General features: G+C 37.6%; 1 protein-coding gene across 1 annotated transcript in view; it reads right to left on the reverse strand.

Annotated features, from left to right (window-relative positions):
* Positions 1 to 25,152, reverse strand: part of WWC2 (WW and C2 domain containing 2) — a 108,059-nt gene that overhangs the window by 61,808 nt on the left and 21,099 nt on the right. The window contains exon 2 of the mRNA XM_031048939.2: positions 4,522 to 4,631. Coding sequence (XP_030904799.1) covers positions 4,522 to 4,631 — 110 coding nt within the window. The remainder of the gene's footprint in view (positions 1 to 4,521; positions 4,632 to 25,152) is intronic.

A 25,152-nucleotide genomic window follows, 5' to 3' on the forward strand; every position in this document is an offset into this window, starting at 1 on the left:
GCTCCTGAACGACAGGATAAGCACTTAGGTTCTTATGGTATTAGCTACCCACATCATATGCATGTTCTGTCTTGCCAGATGGCTTGTAATCTGGTCTCCCTTGAAGCTGAAAGCATCACATTAAAATTCCTAATTGGGGTAATATATTCATGAAGTAATGACCTCAGTTAGTGTTTCTCAAAGTGGGTTACATCATCCAAAAGGATCATGAAAAAGCTCTAAGGCAATCAGTAAAAGCTAAAAAAAATCCCAAGCTGTATTTGAAAAAAAACTCCACTCATTAAAATATATAAAATTATAGAAAAAGTGTGATTATAATGAAACAAAATTACACTTAAACATATTGCCACCACAAGAAAATTCTTCATGCCTGATGGAGTGTTTTACAACTGCAGACTCTCACAGCCAACCCCTCTGTGGAGGAGAAATTGAGTTTCCACTGGCAGTTAAGGAAGGCATGCTTTTCTTAGGTTTGTGTGGGAAAAGTGAAGGTAAGAGACTAAGATAATTACACACATGCAGAATTTATTCATTCATTTATTTTAAAAGAAAGATATTTTAAGTATTTTTTAAGAACTGACATTATAGAAATTCACTAGTATTTTTAGAACATTGCAAGGTCCAGCCTAGCACTGTTTTCCTGAAATATCCACCTTTCAAAAGAAGCAGAATAAACCCCACACTGACCACTAATGGAAATTTGTGAGGATGGTGAGGCATTGAAACAGGTTGCCCAAAGAAGTGGTAAATGCTCCATCCCTGGCAGTGTTCAAGGCCAGGCTGGACAGAGCCTTGGGTGATATGGTCTAGTGCAAAGCATCCCTGCCCATGGCAGGGGGGTTGGAATTATATGATATTAATGTCCTTTCCAACCAAATATTCTATGATCCTATGAAATTCAATCCTTAACATTTCAACATTGAGTTTTTAACAGAAAAGAAGGAACAACGATGAGTAAGACCTTCTGAACTTACGGTCTACTGCGCTACAGTCTAGCCTGTTGCTCATAGCTTATTTGGTTGGTTTGAGAAACTAAACAAGATTGGCTAGTTTTACTGAAATGGCTCCAAAGTTCTGTGGACAACTGGCCACTTCAGAGTTTTATCAAATCTAGCTTTGTACAAAGGCACGCAGTAAAAAAGATACTAGAAAGAGAAATTAAAAAGAGGAAAGATAATACAGAAGCTTTTCAGAATAATTAATTATGAGATTTGAGAGAAAAGAATCAGTGAGTCCTCCCTCAAATATTTTGCCAAAATAAATCCTGCCAGAAGGCAGTGAACATGAAATGTCTTTCGTCACCTCTCCCTACCTAGCACACAGAAGCAGATTTTTCCCAAGGAGCTATCCATCAAGCTGCCATTTATGGGTCCTGAAATTCTGCGTTATTCAACCTTTTTTCAGGCATCTATTTGGTCCTCCTATCAGGAGGTCCAGTTTTCCTATGTCACTGGGCTTTTTTGTCCAGTAAAAGAGAGAATTAACAAAATTAAAATTAATGTAGGCAGGTAAAAGAGTAAAGGAGTCTTCCTTGTTCTAATACAGCCACTGTCCTGACAGTATTTTAACAGTTCAAATCCAGAAAGTGAAAAAGCATATTCAGCACATCTGAATTATTACACTGTTAATAAAACAGTAAGTGGGCACAAAACTTGCTTCTTCCCCCCAATTATTGGTGACTTCCATACTAGAAATTTCAATAGCATCAAAACAACAAACGTACCCCATCAAATGTAGTACAATTTATAATCTCCACATTTGGCATGTCAGACAAATGACCTACTTGTAGGATTCTGAGGCAGTTTACCTCTCTGCAACTCAAGAGTACTCTCAGCAAAACACTGTGCAAAATACAGTGTACAAAACAAAAATAAACCACTTTACAAAATAAGAAGTTTCACTGAAATTGCTACAAAGCAACACACATTAATACCACAGGAACCAATATGCTACTGAATAATGGACAGAAAACACTTCAAGTATACCAAAGTATACCATTTTGTCATCCATCATATGCATTAACATAATATAAAGAAACCTAGCTAAGTGTACAGATTTACCCCAGGCACAGAATGACACATATGTACAGATGGATATATACAACTCTCCTCTATTATTAGTGTTTGCAGTATATCAACAATTAAGAAGAGAATTTCAAGACAATGGTGTCCAAGCCTGTCCTGGGTTCAGCAGTAGCAGTCATTTTTTCTCCTTCTTGGTAGCTGGTGCAGTGCTGTGTTTTGACTTTCGGGCTGGGAACAGTGCTGATAGCACCTATGTTTGTAGTTACTGCTCAAATGTTTACTCTGGCCAAGGACTTTCTAAGCCTCATGCTCTGCCAGGGAGGAGGGGAGGCCGGGAGGAAGCAGACAGGACACCTGACCCAGGCTAGCCAAAGAGATATTCCATACCATAGCACGTCATGACCAGGATGTAACTGAGAGCTACCCGGAAGGGCGAGTGCTCTGGGGGGTTCGAGAAGGTATTGGTCGGTGCTCGGTCAGGCAGGGTGGGGTGAGTTATCGGTCAGCAGGTGGTGAGGTGTTGTATTCTCTTCACTTGTTATTTCCTTTATCATTATTATTATTATTATTGGTAGTAGCAGTAGTGATTTGTGTTATACCTCAGTTATTAAACTGTTCTTATCTCAACCCGTGGAAGCTACATTCTTTGGATTCTCATCCCCAGTTCTCCGGGAGTTGGGGGAGAAAGGGGAGGAGTGAGTGAATGATCTCTGGTTGGGTTTAAACCACTACAAAGCCTCAACATCTTGCACGTGTGCAAAATAAAACTTCAGCCCATGAACAGTTTTATAATATTCAGGAATTTGCCTTCAAAGCATTTGATCTCTTTGTTGGAGGGAGAGGGGGAAGGCAACAAAACTACAATACTGATAATTTTAGAACTAATTAAAAGTTTTGAGCATGCACGAAATGCAAGAGCACAATTATCCAAGCAGTGAACTGAAAGCACTTTAAAAACACATAGAAATGCGGATTGCCTCTCAAAATTTTAGTATTGAGCTTTATAGTTTTGGCCAAAGCAGAAATTAAAGGCAGGTTTCCTTTACTTACTTCACCTTTTGAATTCCATCAAGTATGTCCCTATTTTTTAAAGTTCAGGAACATTTAACACCACACACAAGATCAGAGGACTCTCATTGCTATTCCAATAAAGCAGGGCTACAAAGCCCAAATGAGGTTATTAAGTGGGATTCAGTTCAAGAGTAAGTATCTATCTGCAGGTGTTCAATAAGCACAGTAGGTATCTAATGTCCCATTCTCATTATCAGAGTTCCAGCCCAACCCAACCAAAAGAGTTTAAATAAGCTCATCTTCAAAGCAGACACCCAACCAGTCAACTACATTATACTGACTGTATTGACTGATTGCTGTTGACTACAAAAGCAGCTGAGACATCTCAGGGTTGATTCACTTGCCCATACATTTGAGATGTCATGAGGTAACGAGCCTCGTCTACAGCTTTTGTTCCAGAAGGCCACTGATCTCTTACTGTCCATGGCATATGTAGTGACCTTGTGCAGTTGTCTCAGCAAACCTAAAGCATCTGAAATGGTCATAGACACCTTACTGCTTTTAAGTACATAGCGCTGCTAGTGCAAATGCACCTATGTTCAGGTACTGATATTAAATAGAATCTCTTTTATTGTGATATTAAGGACAATTTCTGTGAAAATAAAAAAAAGGTATCCATTAATATGGAGCAATAAATGCATAAAAAGAAGACAGAAATGCTTTCAGGAATATATTCATTTCAGTAAGCCTAACAAACATTATATTTCAAATTTTGCTACAGTTTTGTATGGTTTAGACATATTTCCATTCAATTAAAATGTATATGTAGGAACAGATGTAGTCATTTTGTACCAGCAGATTCTCTTATTAGCCTTTTAAAGCCAATAACATTATATGAAAGGGTAAATCTTCCCCAACATTTTGAATCCCCATTCCCTTTTCAAATGCTACATTAAAAATACAGCATTATTTATAGCCTGAAATGTATTCTACAACATTCTTAGAACTACAATACATTTGCCAGAACTCATATACAAGTTACAAATACCCCATACTATCTCGTCTACAATAGTTCCTTTCAGTAGTTAGACTGAAGCCAGATTCTGTTACTCATATCAGACTATCTCTGCCAGTGCACATTGCTGAATACTGAATAGCCACCAAACATCCTACTTGTTATAGATACCAACAGATGTTAACTATTTTTATTTATTACACATTACATGGACTTCTTCCGCAAGAAAAAAAAAATATGAATAGCCCCATAAATAATTTTGAGCCAGCTATAATACAACTGCAACCATCCCCAACAAACCCATGCACACAAACGGGATGTGTACTGAAAAACAGAAATTGATACATTCACTACATTTCTCTCGCAAGAAATCTTTCCCTACTCCCAGTCATACTCCATAAGCTCCTCAAGAAAGTCTAATAAAGATGTGCCTTCTCATATAATCAATGTGGCAAAATGAAAAATACTTACGGTTGATGTGATCAATATAGTAGACACCAATCTGAGGATCATATGCAGCTTCCCAACCCCATGGCAGTTCATCCCCAACGCAATCCGCAAACGATAAGGGCTTTGTCAACCTAAAAATAAAGAAACAAGTTAATGGTATAGCTTTTCTCTCTTTCATACATATGTTTATTATTCATATTAAGTTGTATTATGATAGAATCATAGAACAGTTAAGGTTGGAAAGTACCTTAAGATCGAGTTCCAACTCCCCTGCCATGGGCAGAGATACCTCACCCTATATCATGTTGCCCAAGGCTCTGTCCAACCTGGCCTTGAACACTGACAAGGATGGTAGAAACTAGCAAGGAGAAAGGAAAGCAAGTTCGTTTCTCCCTCTTGATTGTTTTTCCCTGTTCCATCCTTCTGAATTCATTAACTCTGAGAACATAATACAAGTTATTGCAAACATTTTTCAGTAGCGGTACTCAAGTGAGAAATTCACAGCAACATCCTTCACATTAAACAGTAACCAGTAGCTTATAAAACAAAGAAATAAAATCTACAATCCTATTTGTCCCCAGAAGAACTGGACCCTACATCCTTAAGCCTATGGTAAAAGCACAAGATTTCAAGGTCATCTTCTCTAATAACCACAGACAGAAAACTCAGAAAAGAGAATACCAGCACCTAAGATGTTGTTTGCAGCACTTAATCCATCAACATAGTTGAATAAAAGAAACAGTAGTGTGCACAGAGTAGACATTTTATAAGTAACATTTAATGTGCCTTGGATATTCACATGGTGCTCTTTTAGGAAGATAGACAAAGTTTTCCATTTTCATAATGAAGCAGTTAATCTATTACAAGAAATAGATTTGTAACAATAATACACAGGTTTTTTCCAACTAAAGCTCAGCAAAGCTTTACATCATCATCTTTTTGGTTTTCGGGGATTTTGGTTGTTTGGTTTTTTTTAAGAAAGTGAGTATTGAGTTTCCTCAGATAAATGCCATGCCTGATACAATATATTTAATACTACTACTTAATACTGCTACTGCTGAACCCATGACAAATAGGTAGAACAAGAGATTTAAGGTTCCGTCGTCACCACAGTGACTGTAAGATTAGTGCACATCCAAAGTTTATCCAGAGTTAAAAAAAAAAATCCTCAGGGTAAGATTATTAGAAGTTTGTGGGATACATGAGCACCACCTCCTTTGCTCACTGCTGCTTAACTTCTATCACCTAAGACTGTTCTGTCATCCCATCATTAAACTTCTATTCAAATAAAACACTGACAGTCTAATACACGTGATTCTTCTGCATTTCAGTATTTTTTTTCTTCAATTTCTGACCAAAACTGGTTTATTGACATTTTTGTCAGGATTGAAAGAGAAAAGAACAGTACATTCTACTTTCTAAAAAATGGGCTGGCTTTATTTTTTTATGTAGAAAACGCCAAATAGAAAACACTTTACAAAACTGGTTAAATTCTTTATGCAGCTGAGAAAATAGAAATTTGAGCACAGGTATGATTTAGATCATTGTCCCGCAAATATATTATTATTATTGATGGACCTGACCTACCAGTTCTTTAAGCAGGGCAATACTTTATCCTCCAGAAATTACAAAGAACCAAGCTCTTACAATCAAAAATCTTTTGAACTGTAGAGTAGTTTTGGGGTTTTCTTTTTGGTTTGGTTTGTTGTTTTTTTTTTAAAAATTGTAAACATAAATCGACTTCTTCATATTCCCCGAAAGTTTACAACATAAACCCAATAAGGTTACTAATGCTTAATTTGAAGTCCAGAACATGTTCACACATATGCAGCAAATTTGCTTATTTATTGCCACTTCTAACTGCTATACAAAATCACTTAACACCCCAAAAAGTATTACAAAATTCAGGTGAGATTACCAATGTGGAATTACATGTGGATCACTAGGATATAAAATATGGATTATAAGCAGCACTAGGTGTGAGAAAAGTTGTTTACTGAGAGAGATTCCCCATGAGAATGGCCAACCACAGACACTTTTCTCAGTGGAGTGAGAAGATGTAGCTTCTGTATTACTTGTTCTTCTCAGCGTTTATCCACTATATGCTGTCTCATAGCATAGGAGGTTCCATGTTAACGTCAGGAAGAACTTCTTTACTGTGAGAGTGACAAAGCACTGGAACAGGTTGCCCAGGGGGGTTGTGGAGTCTCCTACATTGGAGATATTCAAGTTCCTGGACAAGTTCCCGTGTGATGTACTCTAGGTTACCCTGCTCTTGCAGGGGGGTTGGACTAGATGATCTTTCGAGGTCCCTTCCAACCCTTGGGATTTTGTGATTCTGTAAGAGCTCCTTTTCTAAGGGAAATCTTGATGCAGAAAAGAACATCCCACTAAAGCTGAGTGGGATGGACTCCCCAGTGATCTCCAGGGAGAGGCAAGGTCTGTAGTAAGCCAGACCTACCCGTTGTATCCTCTCCTACTGCTGACATACATTTTTAAATCCAGACACAGCACTGCCCCAAGTGAGTCTGCTCCAAGAAGAAGCTCTCCAAAAACACAAGCTCAGACCTGCCACTGTTCCTCACCCTCCTCCTCCTGCTCTCAGGGCAATAGAAACTGTGCTGCTGTGGCCAAGATGGCAGCTATGCAGCTCAGCATACAAGCTGCCTAGTGCTGCCATATCAGATACACCTGCCTAAATGCTACCTGCTAATAATTACCAGCATCACTTCAAAAATTACTGGTTTGTTTGCAAACAGTACTAGCTAGATAGAAAAAGATGGTTCTCAAGAAAACAGCAGAAGCCTTTTAAAGCCAGGATAATGCATACAATTGCAACTTGAGCCAGGCTGTCCACAGCACATGGCAGACTGAATACAGGGCACCCAGATCAGTGTTCCCAGGACACTACACCTCAGAGGAAGCATCAATCACGTAAAAGCAACAGCCCTTTGGCGAGTTTGGTTAGTCAAGTGAGCCTGTGCCAACAAGGGCGCATCTTGCTGTGAAATAAGTCCTACCTCAAATCAAATTACAAATGCGTATTTTCATGAAATATCTAAACTGAATAAAAGTTCAATGTCATCCTTAGCCATAACATTTTAATATTAACTCAAAATGCAAGTCTTGTAATTCAAGTAGAAAAAATATTTGAAATACCATATAGCAGAGTCGGGATCATAACAAACTTGTATAAACACGGACAGATGGCCTCTAATAAACTCATTTAAAATTCTGCATAAGCATTTGATACTTTCAAAAGATACACACCACAGTTAGCAACAATCACAAGATGTGATTTTCAAATCACCCCTACAGGAAGGATATAAACTCAGTACTACTCTGGCTTTTCATCTGCACTCCACACCTATTTTATTTTTAATCAAATACTGACTTCTTACTATTACAGCACATTCTGTAGGTTAGACAGGAGGCCACTCTGGCCATGTGGATGTTCTGCCCAGGTGTTATCGCCTGTCAGAAATCAGACACCGTGAGAATGAATAGCAGCCGCTCTCTCATCCTAGACACTCCATACATTAAATTGACACTAAAAAACTGTGGAAAAGTAATTCAGTGACCCACTCTGGACCTTAAACAAAAGGAGGGAGATAGAGGCCCTGAAATACAGGCAGTACTTGATAAATTATTCTATTAATTCTGCTATGTTGGATCATGCTTGAATATTGCAGACTTCAGATATGAACTATGTCAGAGGATCTGCTCCAAGTAGATTTATAAAACATAAGGTTTTTACATAAAAAGATCACCATTATTTAAGAGTATTACATTCCTATGACTCTATTTTTTGTTCCAGATTCTTTAAATAGCACAAGATTTTCGAGCCCAACACATACTTTCACAATTGAGAAGCAATCAACATAAGGTAATATCCAACTGCTTAGGGCCTCAGACCTGTCTCAACATAAACAGTATTTACTCTCAAAATAGGTATGGCAAAAGGGTAAGATTAACATAACATGAAGTAAAACACAAGATAAAATCAGCAAGACAAAAGTTGAGAGTTGCATTGGAAAGAAAATAGTATCTGGGAGCAAGGACTGAAGGAACTTTGTCTGTGTGAAGATCATTATCTGTGACATAATAACTTATGATAGACAGACTGCCATTACATTCATTAACCATGACCCAAGAAAAATCATGTTTATTGCACCATAACAGGATTAAGCGCTCTCTCAGGGCACTGATATTCTGAGAAGATTTGTAATACTTCTTCAGTTTGCAGTTATCAATTTACATGTTCTTAAAAGAATACCAATACTCTAAAAAGGATGACTTTAAGTCCACACTTAGTATACTATGAAGTTCAATTAGTTAACAAAAGATGATGGTAAGTGGATTAATGTTTAGTATTAAGGTAAATTATTCTCAAATATTCTCAAGATCTTTTTTTACCTCATAGAACTCTTTCAAACTCAAGACTAATTTGTTAACTTTTAGCTCACATAAAACATTCTTATCTCCTCAGCCCTATATGGCTGCAACACTCCAATTTCAGTATACAGATTGAAGTGTACATGTACTCCCTGGACCAAGAGAACAAGAAGCAGGTGTGTGCAACAAGAACTGGGTACTCACAAGAAAACAAGGAAGTATTCTGTAATTCCATCATGTAAATAGTACATAATTACACTATTGCCAGTCACTTCACGGATGCCCTGGGAAACACAGGAGACAAACAGCTTACAAATTTACAAGCTGCATTACCACCTCAAATGCACATTTTTCTTTAAAAGTTCTCAAAAATATAAAGCTAGCTAAGATCTTAAAACACAGACTCTACAACAATGTGTTATCATTAACAGTTGCTATTGCATCTGCAGTTATGCCTTTAAGTCTGTTTATGCATCTGAAGTTGATGCTGATGATACTGTAAAATGGACTGTAACTATAGACTGATGGATTGTCAGTGCAATACTGTTCCATTTAGACAACTTTCTTGCTTTTGTACTTCCTAGACCACAAAAATACATAGAAGAAAGATTTCTTCCTAAGGTCAAGGTCCACAAAAAATGAGAAATTTACTACGTATACTAGTGAATGACGTATCTTTCTGTCAAGACATAGCCCAAGATATTTCATACTTCTGTGATCTGAGATTATCAATGTGCATGTTCTTAAAAAGGTGTATGTGAATATATATATATATATGTATATATATATATATACACAGACACATACACACAGACACAATTTTAACATGTTGTTTTACACAAGAGCAAATCTGCATTCTGCTGCATTCCTTTCCTAACTCCTTTGTCCCTCCGAAATCTGTTCAGGATTAAATCAATTGTAAACTGAACCAGAGGTTTTTCATAATATGATTAGAAGCCTACCTTATCAATAGGAAACTCTGGACTTTGGTCTCTGTTATCTTCTAAACTCAGCTGATGCCAGTATCACTGACTTCCTTAGCATACTTCCTAGACCTGGTTTTACCCACATTCTGAATGACTATGTGAGTACAGCTTGATATGTTTTGCTTAGCTGTAACTATTTCATCAATTTTGTAAGAGTGATTGTGATTTATAATATATGTGGTGGAGAGTATGAGGAAGAGAAAAAAATTACAGTAGGCATATCTCAGAAAATGGGGCAGAGGGCAAACAGGGAGAATGAGGAAGAGACACGGACAAAAAAAGCTCCACAAAAAACCTGAGACTTCCTTTCCTCAATTAGAAAGGAAGAAAATGAAGGTTGATGAAAGGTACATAAATACCTGAGAATTCTGACCAGATTTGTCTTAATCTCTTTCAAAATTATTTCCTCCTTTGCTATGTGGTTCTTGACCTACAGTCAAGACGTGGAGTTTTGAATTAAATTATAACTAGGGTCAATGTTCAACTTCTATAGCAACTTCAACATGCGTTTGAAAACTTTCTCAAAATCCCAAATATTCCCTACACAAAATGACTTCATATCCTTCGCCATGTAGCAAGATCTTGTGTGACATTTATACGAAGTGCTGTATGATTACACACCCATTCATTCTCATATAAAGCAATGTACATTAGACATTATTTAGGTTCTCTTACAATGCAGTACTTGCTAGTACTTTGTCTAGACAAAACCTGTTCTTAAAAAAAAATATACCTCTTCTCCACACCAAAGAACTGAGAAGACAAAACAAATGTTACTATTCAGGTGCAGAGAAATGAGCATCTATTAAAATATAACAGAAGAAACTAAGTGATGGAGGCGCTACATGCACACTTTCCTGGAACCTGGCTCATTTAACTACATACTTATATTTAACTACATTACAGAAGGGCGTACAGGTGACTTGCCAGTAATACAACAGTAGCACATAAAGCACTTACCCCAAAACAATTTCACTTAGCACAATGACACAGAATAGGAACATATGATCAACATCAGCTAATTTCTTATTTTGCAAAAGGATGACTGAAAGTAGTTAATTCTTATTTTGATCCAGTAGCCCAAGACAAGCAAATGCAAAAATGCAAACCAACTGATCAGAGAAAGTGATGTATAAATACAAGTTAAATGCTCTAAATTCTTCTCTAGACTTCTGAATTTATTACTCAAGTTGAACCTTAAAATCAAATTGATTCTTACCCAACTTTCTAAAACTATAGGCATTGTGACTGTAGAGGATCTATAAATACGTCTTCCTAATCCCTTCCCAAATAGCCTCCCAAACATGGATTTTAATCACTTCAGGCACCCAAGATCAATTTCTTCTATAAAACTCTGGGGTGCAATTGATCTCATCAACTTCAAAAGTTAGTTATCTAACCTGAATTACCCCTTCAGTTTCCCTAGAGAGGCTGATTCAGCACACCTGAATATTTAATTTCCCTCTTTTACTAGTGACTACAGAAGGAGTCTGAAAGCAAGGTTCCTTAGCCTATACAAGGTAAATAAATTTATTTGGATGAAAACTATACCAGGCAGCAGAGTGCATACAGAAAGGCAAAAGACACCAAGATCTAGTTCCACGTGTCAGTTTAGAGAGAAGCACTCATCCTCCCTAGAGCTCAGGTCAGTAGCCACTAACAGCATGAAAGTTACATTACATTGGGAAGACAATTTTCTCTTCTACAAATAACTGTGGCTTAAACCGGAACAGAATGCATTTGCTGTCTATTAATAACACTGCTGTCACTTTCCCAAGTTTAAAAAGTGGTAACTGGGCCATTTATCTGTAGAAAGGGGCAGATTTGCATGCCCTTCAAACACCCTTTTGCCATATTCTTTGTTCATTCAGTTCTATAAACTAGCAAATCCCATGCACAACTTCTCCCTCTGTCTTGAAAAAGTTCATTCATGAGACTGTTGACAGGATTTCAGCTTCTAAACACCATGTTCTTAACACAGCAGTGCCTCCTGTTCAGATACCAGGCCAAGACATTATGTACAACCTTTGTATGGCTTAGGTACATTCTCTTTTAACAAGGGTATTATTAAGATATACTGGAACTTTATTACAGGTATTATTTTGAAAGAGTAAGTAACTGGACATCAGTAACACATCAAAACACATCAAAGAAAGAGTAACATGGAGGCAGCCCATGTTTTAGAGCAGTGGTGTAAAATAAAAAAGTATGGTGCAGTTATGCATTTTTTACCTTGCTCACAAGATGTGTGCAACCAAATGTTAACGAATGCCTATATTTAAAAGACAAGCAAAAATGCACGTTACCTTTTCTACACCAATACAGAATGACTAAAAGTAGTTCAAACTAAATGTCACCCCATTATTTTAATTATGAAAATTTAACATTTTAATTATGAAAACTTAACAGTAACATTAAATTCTGCTGCTTTATGCCTACAGCCACTACCATGTGCACCATTAATCTGCTTGGTTTATATTACACATGCATGCACATAATAGTATAGGTTTACACTCAGATGTTCTTAGCAATGCTCGTAGCATTTACATGCAGCAGTCAGCACTACACTGACAGCATCATGCCTTCACCTTTTTGCACCACAACTGGATACTCAGAAACTAACTGCAGAGAATAAAGTCACAGTGGAGTTATACACTTTTAGGAGACAAGGATTTATTAACTTATATTATCAGTATTTCTTGGATACATTTAATGAATTTTCACTTGTTTTCTGGATTTCAGGTAATTTTGCCCTTGGGAATCCAAAGATGGGTAAATCAGTCAAATTAATATAAGAACAGAAACTTGAACTATGTGGGTACTGATTCTGGTATTCTTAAAAAAAAATAAACCTACCAAAAAAAAAAAAGCCAACAAACAAAAAAAACCCCAAACCATACAGGTACAGTACTATTCTTAACAGCCTGCAATTTGTATCCTCTCAGTATTTTAAGTGCTTGAATACTTAGACAGCAGACCTTAAAGAAATCACTTCTTGGGTTTTACAGGGGATTTTTGGTAAACAAAAATGTCCACACATGCAGATAGAGGATTATACTAAAAGACAACGTAAGAAAGTTTGCTACCTTACAGCAACACCGAATGGCCAGACACTATTTGGATGTGTACTACTGGGGGTTATGGGTTGTCACAGCTTTTTTACAAGCACAAAAACTTGAATGGTTTGTATCTCTCATTTACAAATGAGCTGTGGGCTCATGTAGATAAGACTAGCTACATTCAATGCTGTTTCAGGGGACCTCTAAGACCTTGCAAAATACAATTTCCATTATAAGACTCCTGTCTAGCTATTCAGCAGCCCAGGTGAACACAATACTGTGTTCAGGAAGCACATGAAGATAAAGTAGAAACTAAGGCTATATTTACCTTCTTCTGACCTTGTAGGGCTTGAGGTTTTTTAAACTTTTTTTAAGTACCAAGCAAGTGCTTTCTCTGTAATTTGGGCAAAGTATTCAAGGCTGCTTTGAAATGCTTTGCTGAAAAGGGCAATGTGCTGAACAGTCTTCAAGTTCCCAATTAGCCCTCCAGAAAGACAGCTGCATTAAAACTACCACGTGAAATGGCAGTTTTGGCCAATTATCAGTTCTGACTTCTACTGCCAAAAGGCCTTCTGAAGACAAACTCACAGTTTCATAGACTGTACTATGGGACACAACTGTTCACTACATTCATTAAGTACTGCTTAGAAATAACAAGCTGATACTTCACCAGTGACTGGGTTTCGAGACAAGCACTAAACTACAGCAGCAAACCGTACTCCATTCCTCAAATGTTTTCCAGGAACTACTCTTCTTGGTTTAGTTAAACATTTAACTGCCAGGGCAAAACAAACCAAATAACCTTTCTGCAACCACACTATAACAAAAAATCCTAGATTCAGTATAGTTACACATCACTTACTAAACCTGTAAAACAAAAAAACCCAAACAGAAATCTGACTGAAGTTCTTGGCTTTCAATATCTATTAAGAACATAATGATTTTAAGCCAATCCAGCCATGTATGTACTAGAAAAGATGCACTATACATATCAACATGTTCTTTATAACAAAAAATCTACAACCTGCAAAGAATTAACAAAAATTATTGTCCTATTATTTCCTTATTTCAAAAGTCTTATCTTCAATGCTTAAAAACCCTACACATCTCCAAGCTCCCTCAGCTTTAGTGCAATACAGAAAAGGATGGAAATCATAAATCTTCAGGTCCTCCAAAGATTTTGTCTATTTCCTCCACAGAAAAAACACAAAATGAGAAACTGATGCTGTTCTCACACATGCACACACACAAAAGGAAGGAAGCAAGTAGAGAACACACAGTATTTCAGTACAGGAGGCAGAAGATAGGGGGAAGTGAGTGCAAAGTGAATACGCTGCCTTCCAGCTTACCATAAGAAGCTATGTGCATGATAATGACTGCCATAAAAATACATTATAACAGCAATGAAGCAGAGCATAACTGCCTCTTCCCAGTCACAAAAGGGTTAGCATTAGCTCCATGTCAGTTCACTGTGTCTCTTCACAGGTGCTTCTGAAAAGGCACATAAACTGAATACTTGAGACCCAGAAGGGGAAGAATGCTTTTGGGAAGGAAAGGACCCACACCCACTGGTTGCAGGACCAGGTCAAACTGGCTGCTGGCATGTTTTTTTGTTTCCTTTTCCTTTTGATTATGATAAACTGCTTTGGCTTTCCACTTAACAATTACCATCAGTGAAGAAAAAAACCCATGCTGAACACAGCTATACATTTTGCTACATCATTTTATCATTGAAGGTACTGAAGGAAACCAAATGCTTAAGTGAAAAGGAGAACCAGTATTTTCCATCTCAGAATACCAGCTATTTGTTTTTGTAGGGCACCCCCCCCCCCAACAAAATCATTACTTGTAATTTGTTTATCCCTTTAACATTGCCAAGTTCAATGCAAAGATGCCATTTTGAAAGGTTAGGAAGGGAGGGGGGGACAGAGGAGTGGAAATGGGTAATGCCATGAATATTTTCTTCTGCATTTTCCTTTGACGCAGCAGTTGGTCCTGCGCTGGCCTGTAAGCACTATAATATTAGACACCTGGAATGTGAGGAATGTCTGATAACCATACCCCAGCACAGGGATAATTCCACAGCCATAAACCAATGATACGACCTTTGAGCCTTCCCCTAGAAAGCTCAAATGCAGTGACATTATGAAAAGGCTATTATGTGCAGCGTTGCTATAGGTTATTTGTATATACACAACTATACAGTGTTGATAGAAGGAAACCATGTTGTCATCAATTGAGAATACTGTTAAGAAACTCTGCTGTTAGTTTTAATATAAGTCCATAAATACCATTATATTTTTCCAGTAATTTTAAGTGTTCCCAATTCTACAATCTCTACCTGCAAACTTGACCTGGAAATGTTTCCTTTATGTGTCTTGTACTGCCCTGCTTCTCATTTCAGACATTATCAAACTATTCCTCTATGATAGGAAAATGTACCTTTAGAAATACAGAAGTTTAAAAACAAAAAGAAAAGAAAAAAATCCACAAACCAACCAACCAACCCAGTCAAGCATTTGTTTGTGAAATTCAAAAGAGTCACAAATTGCAATAAGTTCCATATGCAAATATGCAAACAGGAGCAACATCTGTTTCCAAAGCTTACCTTTAATTGAAGCATCATACGACAAACAATGGGAGGGAAATATCCATAGTTTGGGATACTTTACTGGAATAAATCAAAACTGATACACTTATAATAAAGGATTAAAACATTTATTCTGTTATTTTGCATGATTTGTCCAAATAGCTGTCAGGCACAAAGTATCAAAAGCAAACTTTGTGGCAGATAGTTAACTACTGAAGGGTTAAATATAGGACATTTCTGCAGAGTGAAAACTAAATCTGGGAAAAAGAAAGGCATTTCAAAGAAAGAACACAGTCAAAACGATCATGATAGTTAATGTCATCATTAAAGATCTGACCTATCCCTAACCTTTCCCCATTCCTCCTTTCTGTAATTTCATACACAAGCTAGAGCAAATCACCCCACTACTCACCTCATCAGCTACAGAAATTTTTTTTTGTGTGAATTCCCCTTCACTCTTCCTGCAAACACACGCTTGCCTTGCAAGGGACCTTTGAATTTACAGAGTGGATATTTAAAGACTCTCCTCGCCTAACTGCTCCCACTGAAGTCAGCAGGAGTGTTACCAATTTCCTGCTACCAATTTAAGTAGCAGGAAACTTAAATCTGTGACAAGCACTTTTGAGAAGTACCATCCATCTGAACATTTCAAATAACCTCACAAACATTCAACTTCAGTGCTGTGAAGCACTCCAGCCAAGTACACCAATCATTCCAGAAGCAGGGAAGAGTGAACTCGAGTTAACTGTCCAAGGTCACCGCAATTCAGTTACAGACCTACAAACTGCACCCAAGAGGAGACAGCACCCCACTCTTACCATTATTAATACTAAATTCTTCATGTCCTGATTTCTAGCTTCTCATCTAATCACTTGTTTGGTAACAATTTTTAACACATCATTAAATCATTATGTGTTTTGCAGTACACTGCAACTCCTGTTGCAAAAAGACTGAGATCAGAGCTCAAATCCTACACAATCACTTGGCCAACTTCTGGGCACTGGTAAACTATTTCCAGATACTAAAGGAGAAATCTTCTAAATGTACTAATTTTTTACATGGAAAATGAACAAACACACCACTGATTTTATACATCTGCAAGCAGTATAATATAAAAAAGGGGGGAAAATATATTTATATTAAGAAACAAGAAAAGTCAAACAACCCTTGGTACAAACAGTTCCGAAAGTTCCCTCAAATAATTTCAGTTATGGTTTCATAGAAGACAGCCTCCAGAAAAATCTTTACATTCTTGAGAGCAGTGTTGGAAGCCTCAGTGTGAGTTACATATATATTAGTAAAATTACACAAAACTGAAATAACAAATAAGGCTGTAGCAAATATGTTTGCTTCATACAAATTAACACTGAACTTGAAAGTGCAAGATGCGGAAGTATCAGGGTGCTGGAAAATTAGGGCATGGTAAAATTACAATTCTAAGATTTCAGATATATGTTCTGGCCTACATTTAATCCCTCCCACCAATTATTTTAATATGCAAACCTCTCATTTGCAATGCTTTTATTAAAATTAAACTGGTTTTCTGTGTATATTTCAAGACACTCCCAAAATAGTATTATATTAAACAAAATGAACTCAGAGCTCCTTTGGACCTCTACTGGTTTTACATTTCTTTATTCACAATATTAATTTAATTCAAGTTTTAGATTACATTTCTTCCCAGTGGCAGTAAGGTTTTGAGGAATAGGAAGCACACAACAATTATCCAACAGGAAACATTTAAGTGTTCTGCTGTGACTTCCTTCCCACACACCCACTCCCAGAAAAGACCTGAAAACAAAAAAACAAAACACCCCAATGCAGCAAATTCACATCTTATCACACATCACTCTTTACAGAGTATGTTTGGCACAAACAGTTGTTCAGAGCAGGGGAAATACTTCCAAGGCAGCAATTTGAAAAGACTGCTGAGGACTTCTGTGAGATATTGCAAAAGCTAATACTGTACTTACCAGAATAGAGCTGTCTACTTTTCCCACATGTAAAAAAGCACTCCTTTCTGGTTTATTAGCAGTCTGCTAATAATCTGATCTAAAAATATTATTCTAATCCAGGTTAAAGAATTACCTCATAGAATGTAGTACATATTAAAACCTAGTTCCTAGTCATGATGGCTAATAATGCAGAGTAAATCATCATTATTTCTTCAAATAAGTGTACAAACATCAGAACAGTATTCACAGTACTCCCATAAGTAACTGCAATGTTTTACCAGTCCTGTCTTTCAAGGTGAAAGCATATGTGAGAAGGCGAAAGAAGATGAGAATACCAGGACAAGGTTATTTTGCACATTTTCAAATTCAGTTGCTTAAGCTAACACTTGGAAACTCAAAATTAAAAAAGGAAAGAGGTTATGCACAAAAATCTCTGAAAGGGTTTTGTACCACAGAATTGTTTTTAATTGGAGCAAGAGAGGTTAAGTATTTTTAGCAACCCCACTGAAGAAGTCATCCAAAACTCACTGCTGATGGCTCTTTGAATAAGCCCACCATTCAGCAGAAGCTAAAATTACAGACAGCTTATTTACAAGTTACAACGAAAGAAATTTAAAACAAACCAGGAAACATCACCACATGACTTCTATAAAGCCACTGTGTGATTACATTTTAATACTATGTTCAGCTCTGATAGCCTTGTACTTCTACACGACAACATCTCATGAGTTAAATCATACAGTAAGATACAGAGAAAAACAGGCAACATATAGAATGTAATGTAACTTAACACACTAAGTTTATCTATGTTGGGAGTTGCTTACAGAATGGAAATACTAAATACAAGGAAAGGAACGGGAAGCACGTCCTCTATTTCTCACACTACAAGGAGGCATATGCAGAAGAGTATGCTCACAAAGTTCTCTACCACACACAATAGCATGTGGACCTCACTGTCACACCATTTTGTCGAGTCAAAACTGTAACTGCTTGTCCTGGGTTCAGCAGTAGCAGTCATTTTTCCTCCTTCTTGGTAGCTGGTGCAGTGCTGTGTTTTGACTTTCGGGCTGGGAACAGTGCTGATAGCACCTATGTTTGTAGTTACTGCTCAAATGTTTACTCTGATGAAGGACTTTTTGAGTCTCATGCTCTGCCAGGGAGGAGGGAAGGCTAGGAGGAAGCAGAGACAGGACACCCAATCCAAACTAGCTGAAGAGGTATTCCATACCACAGCATGTCATGCCCAGGGAGTTTGCCAGAAGGGCTCTGGCTTGCTCACTTCCAGGTTGGGCTCATTTTGGCAGGTGGTATTGTATTCTCTCCCCTTATTTCCTCTAATATTATTTTTATTGGTGGTAGCAGTAGAGGTTTGTGTTATATCTTAGTTACCAGACTGCTCTTATCTCAACTGGTGGGAATTACTTTCTTTCGATTCTCCTCCTCATCCCTTTGGGAGCAGGAGGGTGAGAGAGAGACTGTGGTTGGGTTTTAAACCACAACACTACTTTCAAAAACAGAACAAAACTTACAAAGAACAGATCCACAGTAACAGTAAACATAATATTCCAGATGCAATCATTTTCCTACTGGAGTTTCTATTCTAAATTAACTTTTCTTCTACCACATGCAGAAAGACGAAATAAATCTGCCACTCCTTCCTTTCACAAGGCTGTTATGACTTGAAATCAGAACTCTGAAGACAGAAAACATGTCAGACACTGTACCTTGTCTTAAAGACTCTAGCTACTTAGAAGCTGATGACTTTACATTAATAACAAAAAGACACCAAAATGAACAAAGAAAAAGAAAGAAGAGAGGTGATACTTTTCAAGATAGCTACTAAACCAGCAGCATAGCTAAGCACTATGACGCCATCTTTATTCTTTAGCAACAGAAAGGAACACACAATAGACAAATCGTAAGAGTTCATTTACAATGATGAAAGTGCAGAGAATGCTTCCCAGTGGGAGGAAAAAAAGAAAAGAAAAAAAGACTTTGGCCTTGTGCACACACTTCAAACCGGGCTCTTGTTACAAAGTATTCTTAAAACTGCCTCAGTACAGAGAACATCATGGAGCTACTGCAACTCATAAGCAAATACATCTTTGACTTCCCTTTAATATATTCTTATTTGATAAGCATTTAGTCCTTTTAATGTTTTATAATAAGTCATTAGAGTTTTTCCTACCTTTTCTTTTTCTTCTGTTGAGTTGGAGTCACAAAGGATGTTTGGGTTTGTTGGTTTTTTTTTTAAATATTAAAGTTGACATTTCTTAGATTTACATTAACCCTAATTATTGCAAAAAATATATGGTCAGCACTGAATTTTAGTAAAAATGGAAAACTAACCTAGTCAGGAGAATAATAAGTTACTTCAGCAGTACAGCTCCCACAAAGCTCACAGCAAAAAGTTCCATCTTGAGTTGAAAGTAGTCATAGATAGTCTCCACTTTTAACTAAATACATGGTACCAATTCTTTTCATCTGTCCTAGTCTGGTATCAACAGCCTGCAATCCAGGCTTGCCTCCATTTGGGCTGGTAGTCAACAGGTTATATTCTACCTGGAAGTCAGCAAGAAGTGGACTATTGAAGGGATCTGTTCTGTTTAACATCTGTATTGATGATTTGGAGAAGGCATCAGAGTACACTCTTATCTGAGTTGCAGATGACAGCAAACTCAGGGGAACAACCAACACTGTCAAGAGCATGACCAACATTCAGAAAGACTTGGGCTACAGGAATGGGCCAAGAGAAGCCTTCAGAGATTCAGCAACAACAGGTGCAAATGCCCCTTACAGTGATACAGGCTGGGCCTGATCAGTCTCCTATATCAACAGGAGTATGGCCAGTAAATCAAGGAAAGCAGTTACCCCCAGTACTTTGCACACATTAAAACTGCATCTCAAATACTGCATCCAGTTCTGGCCTTTTCTTGTCCTAAAAAAAACCAAACTGGAGCAAGTCCAGGGGCAGACCATCAGGATGGTTGGGAGCTGGAGCACTTGCCCTGTGAGGAGAGGCTGAGAGACTGAGGGTTTGTTCAGCCTGGAGAAGAGGCAGCTTCACAGAGATGCAACATCAGACTGCCCAAGAAAGTCTTCAAGACAACTGCACCGGGCTCTCTGCAGGGGTGGGTATGGTAGGCAGATGAGAGAAAGCAGGCATAAGTTAAAACAAGTTCAGACCAATTTTAAGGAAAAAGCATTTTCACCATGAGGACAGGTGCACGTGAGACAAGCTAACCTATAAAGTCATACCTGAGTAACTGATCTCAGAGCTGACCATACTTTTTCACGTAATTTTAAATCTTTGTGATCACTGCCCTTACAAGCCACATGAGCACATAAACATACATGTGCACTCACCCCTGCCTTGCCTTCCTTTCTTGGAGCTTAGAACTCCATTATCATATGTTTTGATTATGGAAAAATAATCTTCTGTACTTGCCTGTATCACACCAAATACCGAGGTTCCATAATAATTTCAGTGGACCTGGCTATCACAGTTCTGCTCTTCCTTCATGCTAAATGTTCATGCCCCTTCTCATTTACTTATTCTGGCAATCATATGACTTCAAGCCAGTTCAAGCAAATAAACTAGTAGGAGTTATTGAAATCTTTATTTTTTTTTAACCAGTTTAGCTGCCTAACCAGTTCACAACTGGTACAAAAGCCAATGCAAGAGAAAGCATGAAAGCACTTGCAGTCCCAATTCAGATTGGTATGAGCTAGTTCATGAAACAACAGAGTTCCTAACAGACACTGAAACCCTGGTTCTTTACGGAAATTTTAGGCAGTACTGTAATATACATAATTACTACTGCTCCTTACGATTAAGCTGTAAGACTAAGCATGCACAAATGGAGAGTGCTTACTATCTTGTGCAAGTTTTATGTGGTGAAAGCTAGGAGGCTTATTTTGGTAGGTTGAGGATTTTTTGGACTAACAATGAACCTCAACTAGTTACAAAGACCTATTTCTGAGAAAAGGGAAGAAATTACAGAGAACAGTGCTTAATCCCTGTTGTATTATGAAATGGAAATGCTTGGGCACTTAGGAAAATTGCCATTTATTTTAATACCTTGATCTACTGGCTACTTGAGTTTCAAAGTAGAACAGTGTAAATCAGTGAAGTGCCCAATCCTGCAAAGGACACACAACTTCACAGCATAAGCCAAGGGAGCTTCTACGTGCGGTCTCCTTCCACACCAAAGTCAAAGGCAGCCTTGCCACTGCCTTCAACAAAGTTAGAAGCAAACTTTGCATATGATTAATAGTTACCTAACTTTTGTCATGGTTGCAAAAATAAAACCTAAAATATTGTGTCTATTTGTGAGAGGCTTTGCTATCCCCATTTTGACATTTTTAGCCAAAACCAGCTCCTTAACGAGTTTCTAGTAAGGAGAGTTTAAAAACAATTGCTAATGGCAGTGAAAATTACAGTACTGTCTCAAATACTGAGCAAAGGCACTTCCATAGAAAACTAACACCTAAGCATAAACAGTTGATTAAACAGTAATCTCCCACACTGTATATCTCTTTAGTACTGGAAGAGGCAAGTTGCCCTATAAGCAGTGTTTCAGTAAATTCAGCTGACTAGAAAGCTGCAATTTCACAGACTTCTGGAATTTCATAGATGCTGTATTTTTAAATGATTACTTCACAAAAATCACTTTAAATATTATTCTTATATGCAAAGTTTTTATACAGCTCATGTAATGAAAAACCTCAACATTAGCTCACACAGTGGAAACAGACAGTCATTCCTTGCCAAGATAAGCATTACACCTCCATTTACCATTTATTATTCTTTTAAACTGAATTGAGAAGATTGCTCTTAAGAGATAGTCCAGATACAAATCTCTACTATCCAATTACTTATGTAATCTCTTTAAACTTCTCAATGGAAGTCTCTTACTATTCCTCATAAATCAATCTACATCAGTTTCTTTAGTGAAAAATCTTTAACATAAATATTAATACTCTGAGATACTATTTTTCCTCCTATTCTACATAATATCCTTAGGTTCCTTTGGGAAATTACTTCATGTATCATTCAAGCTTTTAAAACAAAACCTATCTACTTGGAATCTAGGCTTCTGATTCTCATCCTATAAATATTGGTCATCTAAAACAATTTCCAGAAGTATTGGAAAGCTTAAAAGTAGGCCCACTGTAATTAAATAGGCGTTAAATTTCTAATATGTTGAAAATGCCATTGGACTGCATGCACTTCAGTGCTCTACGGTATATAAAGTAAAGCAATGGATACAAATGCAAGGACAACTAACATTCAGTCAGAAAGTATAGAAGCATGGAGTTTGACCTAATGAGGACACACTTTCCAGCTCATGACAGTCCATGCAATTCTTTTTTTGCTGATTTGCAGGCATTTCACATGGCTAAAATTCTGGCTTAGAAACTACATGAAAAGGTTAGGGAAGAAAGAGAGGATCATGATTATTCACAGTCCAGCAAAAATTTGTTTTATGCATTTTAGACTCTGAGGATTCCATAGTAAATCTAAGAGAAGAAGCTGGAATTTCCTGATCTGGCAAATATGACCTAGGGTGGGGGAAGGATAATTCTCAAAAGAGCTTTCAAATACAGGCTTGGAATTTTGCCAGACAGAACAATGATTGATTTAAATCAGCCATAGAAAGAGAGATTTGATCTTCTGTCAAGTCTTTGAAATGGTAGAAGTTAACAGAAATCATCAGCACTGTGTGCTTGTTTAATGAAAAAAATCCATTCTTTTACATTTAGTTTTAAACATTTTTAACACACTTGTGGGCTGATCATTTCATGCTTTCAGATGTCAGTATACCAAGCATCTTTTTTTGTGCCATGCTATGAAGTACTGACTGAATTTTTACAAGCAAAAACATTAAGGAAGACAGGTAGGTTTTTGCAATAAAATAAAGCACTTTCTTTTCTTCCTAAAGGTGATCTGTATAGCTCTTCACCGACTTTTCTAATATATGGTAATTTTATCCTCTCTCACCCCAACTCCTGTGTTTCATTAGTTTCTACACTGAACAAATAATGAAAAAACTCTGCTTTTTATTGGAAGTCCAGGAGAAAGGGTCCAAATTCTGTCTTTATTGCTGATGATGGAGAGGGACAATTCACCAGGGACTGCAGTGACAGGAAAAGGGGTGATGGGTTTAAACTTAAACAGGGAAGTTCTTTACTGTGAGGGTAGTGAGGCACTGGAACAGGTTGCCCAAAGAAGTGATGAATGATCCATCCCTGGCAGGGTTCAAGGCCAGGTTGAACAGAGCCCAGGGTGACATGGTCTAGGGTAAGGCATCCCTGCCCATGGCAGGGGGGTTGTAACTAGATGATCTTAAGGTCCTTTCCAATCCTAACTATGCTATGATTTCACTGCTTCATGCCAAAGATATATAAAGCATTTAATTTTGCCCATCACATTTTCTCTCCTTCACTTACTGCTTTCTTTGTGTTAAAGTAATTGCATTTCTATCACCTGTATTCACAATAAACAGGTAACAAGGTCCGTGGGAACTTTAAAGAACTAGCGACACCCGCCAAATAGTACTAGAGCAGTCCATAAGTACCAGTTGACCAACAGTACTCAACATTTCTTAATGTTACAGTATTTCAACCATCACTGCAGCCTTTCAATACTTCAAGTATTTAATACTTTCAATATTCCAGCTCCTTAAAGATCTGAAGAGGGACATTTTACAACAGCATGTAGTGACAGGACAAGAGGTAGTGGCTCTAAGCTGAAAGAGGGTATATTTAGAGAAGATATTAGGAAAAGTTCTTCACTGTTGAGAGTGGTGAGACACTGGAACAGGTTTCCCAGAGAAGCTGTGAACGCCCCCATCCCTGGCAGCATTCAAGGCCAGGCTGGATGGGGCTTTGAGCAACCTGGTTTAGTGGAAAGTTGCCCAGGGCAGAGGTGTTGGAACTGGATCAACTTTGAGGTCCCTTTCAACCCAAGCAATTTTAAGATTTTACGATTAGCATTTCTGCTTCAACACATACTTTTGTCTAGAAGTCATTTCTGCCTTCAAAAATCTAATAATAACAGCAGACATCTTCTCTTTAGAATCCCAATAAGGAAAGCAAAAAAAACCCCAAACAAACAAAACAATAAATGACCAAAAAAAAAAAGGAACCACAAATGCTGCCACATCTAGTTTTTGATAATGACGTTTGGCTTCATGTGACCAGAGCCAGCAGAAGAAACGCATCATCTTGTGCAAGAAACTAATAGAGTTTGCAAAGTAACTACCACTGTTATCCTCTTGTGTTTCCATGCCTGGATTGTTCTTCCTGTTGCCCCTCTAAAGCCAGCTGCTGAGAAATATGCAAGGAAGCAGCAGTGCTTGGTGACCCTCACTGGCAGCCAAAGAATTAGTCTGGTTGATGGAGCATGGCAATCCACTATGCCAGCTGAAAAAAAGCAGGCTAGAGTATTTTTTTGATCCTTTCACTGGACTTCAGCAAAACAAAATCTCTTCCTTTCACAAACCTGACAAGAAAGCTTAATTGATGTCCAAAGGCCCTTTACTGTACTGACATTCACTATGCTTAGGCTATAACCAAAGTCTGTTATGGGTGGCCTGAATACTTGTGAATGGGCTGTAACCAAGAATGTGCTGCAGTATGGATAACTGCTTTAAACAGTAGGG

This window comes from Melopsittacus undulatus, chromosome 7 (genome assembly GCF_012275295.1).
Source record: "Melopsittacus undulatus isolate bMelUnd1 chromosome 7, bMelUnd1.mat.Z, whole genome shotgun sequence".
NCBI classification, from domain to species: Eukaryota; Metazoa; Chordata; class Aves; order Psittaciformes; family Psittaculidae; genus Melopsittacus; species Melopsittacus undulatus.